We start from the raw sequence: 9,124 nt of genomic DNA, 5'->3' as shown, positions 1-9,124 counted from the left end.
CTGCCAGAGAGGTAGGGGTAGGTCATGAGGAAGGTCACGGAGCCTGTAATCCACCCACACGCCCCACGGCAGGCCTCACTCAGCTCATCCTCCTCCTCGGCGCGCGCTCTGCTGGTGATCTGAGGAAGGGGTGAAGAAGGGGGTGAAGAAGGAGGAGGAGAGAGAAGCCAGAAGGGGAAAAGGAGATGAAAGCAACGGTACCAGACTGTCATACTTTCCCGACCTTCTACCCCCCAAAACTATCTTCTGGGCCCCACTAACGAAACTCCTTTATAGTTATCGTTAAAAGAGTTAGATCCTGATGTTTCTTGGCAATAGTTAGGCGTCAGAAACCGGTAAATACTATGCTCTGAGTACGATGACCTGGTAACGCTGTGTGAAGGGAAGGAGGGGAAAAGAAACAGGAGAGAGAATGGAGGTGAAAAAAGATGAAAGATGTGGAAAGAGTTGAAAGGAAAGAGATGGAAAAGGAGAAGAGGATGGAGATGGAACAGATGGAAGGAAGGAGGTGAATAGGAACAAGCGAAGGAAAGAAGAGGTGAGGAAAAACAGGAAAAGGAAAAAAAGGCTGAATAGATAAAAGGAGAGAGGTGGAAAGAGTTGTAAGGAGAGAGATGGAATAGGAGAACAGGATGGAGATGGAACAGATGGAAGGAAGGAGGTGAATAGCAGCAAGCGAATGAAAGAAGAGGTGAGGAAAAACAAGTAAATGAAAAGAGATGATAATTGACATGAGGAATGGAAGAAGAAGTGAAGGAGGAATAAATAAAAGGAAGATAGATAGATAGATAGATTAGGGGGTTACGATTGATAGATTTTAAAGATAGACAAACTTACAGAGAGAAAGAGATATTGAAAAGCTAACACACCCAAAAATAATAATAATAAAAATAAAATATATATAAATAAGAATGAAAATGAAAATAAAAATAAATGAAATAGTAAAATAAATAAATAAAAGCATCCTTGTTCTACGTGTAATTCAACTTCATTTAATTAATTACACAACAACAACAACAACAACAATAAAAAACGCGAACTCTAATAACCGCCAACTTTTTTCCCGCCCAATCCAAACACGTCGAAACATGTCTGACCCACGACCACCACCACCACCACTATCTCTCCTTATCACCAGCATCATCACCATCCCCGCTATCCTTATCTTTATCTTTAGTTCCTCTTCTTATCTTTTATCTCTGGTTCTTATACTCCCACGTCCACAAGTTTTCGATAGGGGGTTAGGGAGGGAGTGGAAAGGGAAAGGAAGGAAGGGAAGGAGGAGGGAAAGGAGGAAGAGGAGAAGGAAGAGGAGGAAGATAACAGAAGGGAAAGGGAGGAAGGGAAGGAGGAGGAGGGAAAGCAGGAAGAGGAGAAATAAGTTAAGGAAGACAGGAAAGGAAAGGAGGGAAAGGAGGAAGAGGAGAAGGAAGAGGAAGAAGATAGGAGGAAGAAGGAGGAGGAAGGAAAGCAGGAAGAGGAGAAATAGATTAAGGAAGAGAGGAAAGGAAAGGAGGAAGAAACAGAGAGAAAGGGAGACAGTAAAAGGGAGAATAGAAGGAAGGGAGAGAAGGAACATTAAGATAAGGAGGTCATGATCTTTTGTCCCTTTGAAATATAATGGTCGGTAAGGTATAGACAGATAGATAGATATAGATAGATAGCCTTGTCAAATATGTTCTTGAGTTTGTCCCTTTGAAATATAATGGTCGGTAAGGTAAAGATAGATAGATAGATATAGATAGATAGCCTTGTCAAATATGTGCTTGAGCTAGTCCCTTTGAAATATAATGGTCGGTAAGGTATAGATAGATAGATAGATATAGATAGATAGCCTTGTCAAATATGTGTGGTTGAGCGCCGGAAGGGTTATGAATACTGCCACATCATTGCCTATCCTCTTGTGGTGTATTGGTTAGCATCTCAACCTAAGAATACCGCGGGCTCAGGTTCGATTCTCGGCCAACATACACACACACACATACACACACACACACACACACACACACACACACGCCACTATACAAAAGACATCCAGGCAATTAATTAAACAAGACCGAATTATTTGAGCGAAACAGTAGAAATAAGCGACTTCTGTAACGGGCCATTTTTACACACACACACACACACACACACACACACACACACACACACACACACACACACACACACACGACTCAACCCAGTATTAATTGGAGGGAAAAAACAAACTTGAAAAAACATCACTTACATTCTGTTTTTTTTCTTTTTCTCGTTTTTTTTCTGACCTCAAAAAATCAAATAAATAAAAATACATAAATAAATAAATAAAAACAATTTCCGTTAGTTCATCCTGCAAATTGGACTTTACTCAACCTGGCCGTGTGTGTGTGTGTGTGTGTGTGTGTGTGTGTGTGTGTGTGTGTGTTTCATCCTCCAAAACTTGATTCCTCTTATTCGCATTTATCCTCCTCCTCCTCCTCCTCCTCCTCCTTCTTCCTTTCTTCCAGTGCAATTATCTTTCCTCCCCTTCATTATTCACCTTCTTTTTTCTCTCTCTCTCTCTCTCTCTCTCTCTCTCTCTCTCTCTCTCTCTCTCTCTCTCTCTCTCTCTCTCTCTCTCTCTCTCTCTCTCTCTCTCTATCGCTTCCTCCTTCATCTTCCTTCCTTTTTCTAAGTTCCTTTCTCCTCCTCCTCCTCCTCCTCCTCCTTCTTCTCTTTCTCCTTCTTTCCTCTTCCCTCCTTTGATCCATGTCATTAATATTTTGTTCCTTCTCTCTCTCTCTCTCTCTCTCTCTCTCTCTCTCTCTCTCTCTCTCTCTCTCTCTCTCTCTCTCTCTCTCTCTCTCTCTCTCTCTCTCTCTCTCTCTCTCTCTCTCTCTCTCTCTCTCTCTCTCTCTCTCTCTCTCTCCCTTCCTCCTCCCTCCTTTCTTACCTCTCTGCTCTTTTCTCCTTTTCTCTTTCTCTCCCTTCCTCCTATTTTTCTCTCCCTTGCTGTCTTCCTTTTTGTCTCTCTTCCTCCCTTCTTCCCTTCCCTCCCTTCCTTAACCTCTTCCTCTTCTTCCTTCTTCCTTCCCTTCCTTTACCTTAAGTTCCCTTCTTCCTCTTCCTGATTTCCTTCCTCCTTCCCTTCCTTCCTTTCCCTTTCTTATCTTCCCTCCCTTACCTCCCTCCTTCTCCTTCTTCCTCCTTCCTTTCCCTCTCCTCTCCCTCTTTCCCTTACCTTCTGTTCCTCCTCCTCCTCCTCCTATTCCTCCTTTCCTCTCCCTCCCTTCCTTTCTGTTAGTTCCTCCCTTCCCCTTTCTTTTTCCTCCTTAAGGGTCAGTGCTGGGACCCATTCTCTTTATCTAAGGGTCAGTGCTGGGACCCATTCTCTTTATCTAAGGGTCAGTGCTGGGATCCATTCTCTTTATCATATATATCAATGACCTAGAATCAGGACTGAAATCCACAATATCCAAATTTGCTGATGACACCAAGGTGGGTGGAAAGGCCCTCACAAAGACCGACTGCGAAATCATTCAGAAAGACCTCAATCACATTATCGAATGGTCGGAAAAATGGCAAATGTCTTTTAATGTTGACAAATGCAAAGTCATGCACATTGGGTCCCAAAATAGTAACCACACATACATCATGAATGGGAAACCTCTGCAGGCGATGCAGGAGGAAAAGGATCTTGGAGTCACTATCAGCAGTGACCTGAAACACGCGAATCATTGTAAAAAAGCATACAACAAAACCAACACTATGCTCGGGTTCATAGCGAGGAACTTCGAGTGTAAAACGCCAGACGTGATGCTATCCTTGTATAATTCCATGGTAAGACCGCACCTCGAGTATGCAGTACAGTTCTGGTCTCCTAATTACAGAAAGGACATTGCTTTACTGGAAAGGATTCAACGACGCGCCATGAAGATGATTCCAACCTTAAGGGCTCAACCGTACGAGGAACGACTCAAGCGACTCAATCTCTTTACACTGGAGAAAAGACGCCTACAGGGGGATATGATTCAAGTCTTCAAGTATCTGAAAAAGTTCAATAACGTCGATTACTCTAAATTCTTTGAACTGCAAACCAACTCAAGAACTAGAAATAACGGTTTACCCATTCAGTCGAGTCGATGTAACACAGACACTGGAACGAGTTTCTTTTCAAACAGAGTCATCCGCCACTGGAACAATCTTCCCTCAGAAGTAGTAAATGCGAATACCATCAACTCCTTCAAATATAGAATCGACCGTCACGTCTCTGCGTCGGGAGTAAACTGAATAACGAGGTGCTTTCATCTGCTCCTCAATATTGAGGTGCTTTCATCTGCTCATCAAGCCCCAAGTGGCGGTCGAGCAGATTAAATCACCCAAGCGGGCGACCTTGTAATGAGCCAATAGGCTTTCTGTTGCCTGCAATTCCATGTTTCCATGTTTCCATGTTTCCTCTTCTCCCTTGCCTCCTCTCCTCCTCTCCTCCTCCTCCTCCTCCTTACCTTCCTAATCCTTGCCCGGAGGAGGGAGAGGGAAGGCAGCAGCTGAGTGTTGTCCTTGTTCCTCGCTGTCACGCGCCGCAGGACCTTCGCCGCTACCACCGCCCTTCCCTTGCACACCAACCACCGCGGGGACTCCTCAACCAGCCTGCCGAAGGGGTGGTGAGGTGTGGTGATGATGTGATGCATGGTGTAGGTGGCTGGTGGTGTGGGTGGTGGTGAGGGTGGTTAAGAAGGAGGAAGAGAGATATGGTGTGATGAGGGAGAGAGAGATGAATGTGAGGAAGATAAGAGAAGGGAGAGATGAAGAAAAGAATAACAAAGGAGATGAAAGATTAGAAGAGAGGAGAGAAAGATGAAGAGATAAAAGAGAAACAGATAAGAAGAGAGAGATGAATGTGAGGAAAATGAGAGAATGGAGGATAAGAGAAAGGAGAGACGGAGAAAAGAATAACACAGAAGATGAAAGATTAGAAGAGAGGAGATAAAGATAAAGAGATAAGGAAGAAACAAGTGTGAGAAGGAAGGGAAGAAGACTAAAAGAATGGACGATAAAGGAGAGATGAAGAAAAAGGAATAAAGAAAAGAATGACAAAGGAGATGAAAGATTAGAAGAGACGAGACGAGAGAAAGATGAAGAAACGAAGATGAATGATATGTGTGTGTGTGTGTGTATGTGTGTGAGGGAGCCACCAACCGTACCTGAGATAGAGCAAAGCGAGAATAGCTGGGAGACTCGTAGCCAGGCCCAGGTTGACCCAGTGCCCCGTCAGCCACGCCAGGAGGGCTAGGAGACACTGGCCGAGGGAAAAACACACGGACGAGAGAGAGGTAACCAGACCGCGTTCCCCGTCCGTCACTTGCTCCAGGGCTGAGGGGAGAGACATGGAGGAGATAAAGATGGATAGGGAAAGGAAGGAAAGGGAAAGGAAAGAGGAAGAGGATGAAAGGGAAGAAAGGAAAGGTAGAGAGGAGGTTAGAGAAGGAGAATGAGGCGGGAAAAGACATGGAGGAGATAAAGATGGATAGGGAAAGGAAGAGGAGGAAGGAAAGTAGAGAGAGGAGGAGGAGGTTAGAGAAGGAGAAAGAGGAGGGAAGCAGACATAGAGAAGATAAAGATGGATAGATAAGGAAAGGAAGGAAAGGGAAGGGAAAGAGGAAGAGGAGGAAGGGAAGGGGAAGAGGAGGAAAGGAAGCAGGGGGGAAGAAAGGAGATTAGTGAAGAAGGGGAAGGAAGGGAGGGTCAGGAAGGTAAGGGAAGGAAAAAAGGAGGAAGGGAAGGAGGAAGAGGAGGAAGGGAAGCAAGGGAAGGAGGAGGAGGAGGTTAGGGAAGGAAGAGGAAGAGGAGGAGGTGAAGCATAGGAAAGAATGGAAAGGAAGGAAGGAACAGATAGAGAGAGAAAGAGAGGGAGGAAGAGTGTGTGTGTGTGTGTGTGTGTGTGTGTGTGTGTGTGTGTGTGTGTGTGTGTGTGTGTGTGTGTGTGTGTCGTATTATACATTCAGTACCTTTATTACATTTTGCATGATATGAATGTTATACAAGATATCTGGTTTGCATAATCTCATCGTGCTCTCTCTCTCTCTCTCTCTCTCTCTCTCTCTCTCTCTCTCTCTCTCAATCTATCTATCTATCTATCTATCTATCTATCTATCTTACCTGTAATCAGCACCACCTGGTATATGGCCGGCAGACCGAGAGCGACCAGGAACCGAAGCAGCAGGAGCGACCAGGGGCCTCGCGCAAGCACAAACAAGGTCCCCAGCAGCGCCGCCTTCATTGCCAGCGCCATGAACACCCACTTCCTCCCAAGCCTACGTCGGGGAAGGAGATCAAACAAAACTCCAAACAGTTCCTATACGTCTTGACTCAGAACATTCGTATATGCTTCCTTACTAATGAGACTTTCTATACGACAAAGCTGCTGGCTATCATGTGTTTGAAGATACCCTAAACTTAACCTAACCTAACCTAACAAAATCCCTAACAGTTACTATAGGTCTTGACTCAGAAAATTCAAAAGTTAGGTCATTCTTTGTTGATTTATACCATAAGTTGCTGGCTATCATGTGTTTGAAGATACCCTAAACTTAACCTAACCTGAAGATACCCTAAACTTAACCTACCCTAACCTAACAAAACCCAAAACAGTTACTATACGTCTTGCCTCAGAAAATTAATGTATGCGTCCTTACTAATGAGACTTTCTATCGGACAAAGTGAGGTCATTCTTTGTTGATTTATACCATATGGTGCTGCCTATCATGTGTTTAAAGATACCCTAAACTTAACCTAACCTAACCTAACAAAATCCCAAACAGTTACTATAGGTCTTGACTCAGAAAATTCATATATGCTTCCTACTATTGAGACTTGCTATACAACAAAGTGAGGTCATTCTTTGTTGATTTATACCATAAGGTGCTGGCTATCATGTGTTTGGAGATACCCTAAACTTAACCTAACCTAACCTAACAAAACACAAAACAGTTACTATAGGTCTTGACTCAGAACATTCATATATGCTTCCTTACTAATGAGACTTTCTATACAATAAAGTGAGGTCATTCTTTGATGATTTATACAATAATTTGCTAGCTATCATGTGTTTGGAGATACTCTAAACTTAACCTAACCTAACCTAACAAAACCCAAAACAGTTACTATAGGTCTTGACTCAAAATTAATATATGCTTCCATACTAATGAGACTTTCTATACAATAAAGTGAGGTCATTCTTTGATGATTTATAAAATAATTTGCTGGCTATCATGTGTCTGGAGATACCCTAAACTTAACCTAACCTAACCTAACAAAACCCAAAACAGTTACTATAGGTCTTGACTCAAAATTAATATATGCTTCCATACTAATGAGACTTTCTATACAATAAAGTGAGGTCATTCTTTGATGATTTATAAAATAATTTGCTGGCTATCATGTGTCTGGAGATACCCTAAACTTAACCTAACCTAACCTAACAATACAAAACCCAAAATAGTTACTATAGGTCTTGACTCAAAATTAATATATGCTTCCATACTAATGAGACTTTCTATACATTACAGTGAGGTCATTCTTAATTGATTTATACCATAAGGTGCTTGCTATCATGTGTTTGGAGATACCCTAAACTTAACCTAACCTAACCTAACAAAACCCAAAACAGTTATTACAGGTCTTGACTCTAAATTAATATATGCCTCCTTACTAATGAGACTTTCTATACAACTAAGTGAGATTATTCTTTACTGATTTATACCATAAGGTGCTGGCTATCATGTGTTTGAAGATACCCTAAACTTAACCTAACCTAACCTAACAAAGCCCAAAACAGTTATTACAGGTCTTGACTCAAAATTAATATATGCTTCCTTACTAATGAGACTTTCTGTACAACAAAGTGAAGTCATTCTTTGTTGATTTATACCATAAGTTGCTGGCTATCATGTGTTTGGAGATACCCTAATCTTAACCTAACCTAACCTAACAAAACCCAAAACAGTTATTACAGGTCTTGACTCTAAATTAATATATGCCTCCTTACTAATGAGACTTTCTATACAACTAAGTGAGGTTATTCTTTGCTGATTTATACCATAAGGTGCTGGCTATCATGTGTTTGGAGATACCCTAAACTTAACCTACCCTAACCTAACAAAACCCAAAACAGTTATTACAGGTCTTGACTCAAAATTAATATATGCTTCCTTACTAATGAGACTTTCTATACAACAAAGTGAGGTCATTCTTTGTTGATTTATACCATAAGCTGCTGGCTATCATGTGTTTGGAGATACCCTAAACTTAACCTAACCTAACCTAACAAAACCCAAAACAGTTATTACAGGTCTTGACTCAAAATTAATATATGCCTCCTTACTAATGAGACTTTCTATACAACTAAGTGAGGTTATTCTATGCTGATTTATACCATACGGTGCTGGCTATCATGTTTTTGAAGATACCCTAAACTTAACCTAACCTAACCTAACAAAACCCAAAACAGTTACTACAGGTCTTGACTCAGAAAATTTATATATGCTTCCTTACCAATGAGACACGCTATATAACTAGATAAAAGTAAGGTAAAGTTGGGGGTACAGGCTATACTCCTGGCTATAGCTTCGCGTTGTGTTACTGTAATATTAATAACCCACTTGTCAGCCAGGGCGCCGAAGAGGATGCAGCCCACCAGGTTCCCGGCCATGGAGGCGTGCAGGATTTGGGTGCTGCCCTTGGACTCAGCGCACGCGTAGCCGAACCTCGTGGACAGTGTCTCCTGCACGTAGGTCTGGTCGAAGTCGTACCCGAAGACGCAGCCTGAAGAGGGAAGGAGAGAGGGTAAGAGAGAAAATACCCTGCCTCCACACCCTTGCAAAAATATGAACAAACACAATCTATTCCTTACACATCTCCCAACACAAGCTCTCCTTTCCATGTACCTCCTTGCCCTCTGCACCTCCATCCTTTCCGCCTTACCTCATTCACACACACACAAAAGCACATACCCTTTCTCCACACCCTTCCACAAACATAAACAGACACAACCTACCCCTTACACATCTTGCCCTCTGCTCCTCTGTCCTTTCCGCTATACCTCATTCACACATACACAAAAGCACATACCCTTCCTCCACACCCTTCAAAATTCATATACAAG

The 9,124-nt window shown here is 42.5% G+C and overlaps 1 protein-coding gene across 1 annotated transcript in view; it reads right to left on the bottom strand.

Moving 5' to 3' along the window:
* LOC127004893 (uncharacterized) overlaps positions 1-9,124 on the bottom strand; it is a gene marked incomplete at its 3' end in the record, with an annotated part of 49,057 nt that overhangs the window by 3,278 nt on the left and 36,655 nt on the right. Inside the window, 5 exon segments of the mRNA XM_050873107.1 lie at positions 1-119; positions 4,467-4,611; positions 5,166-5,334; positions 6,121-6,275; positions 8,622-8,784. The exon segment at positions 1-119 is cut by the window's left edge and continues 24 nt beyond it. Coding sequence (XP_050729064.1) covers positions 1-119; positions 4,467-4,611; positions 5,166-5,334; positions 6,121-6,275; positions 8,622-8,784 — 751 coding nt within the window.

This window comes from Eriocheir sinensis, chromosome 29 (genome assembly GCF_024679095.1).
Source record: "Eriocheir sinensis breed Jianghai 21 chromosome 29, ASM2467909v1, whole genome shotgun sequence".
NCBI classification, from domain to species: Eukaryota; Metazoa; Arthropoda; class Malacostraca; order Decapoda; family Varunidae; genus Eriocheir; species Eriocheir sinensis.
Note: the sequence above shows the minus strand (reverse complement) of the source record. Positions and strands in the feature narration are given on the sequence as shown.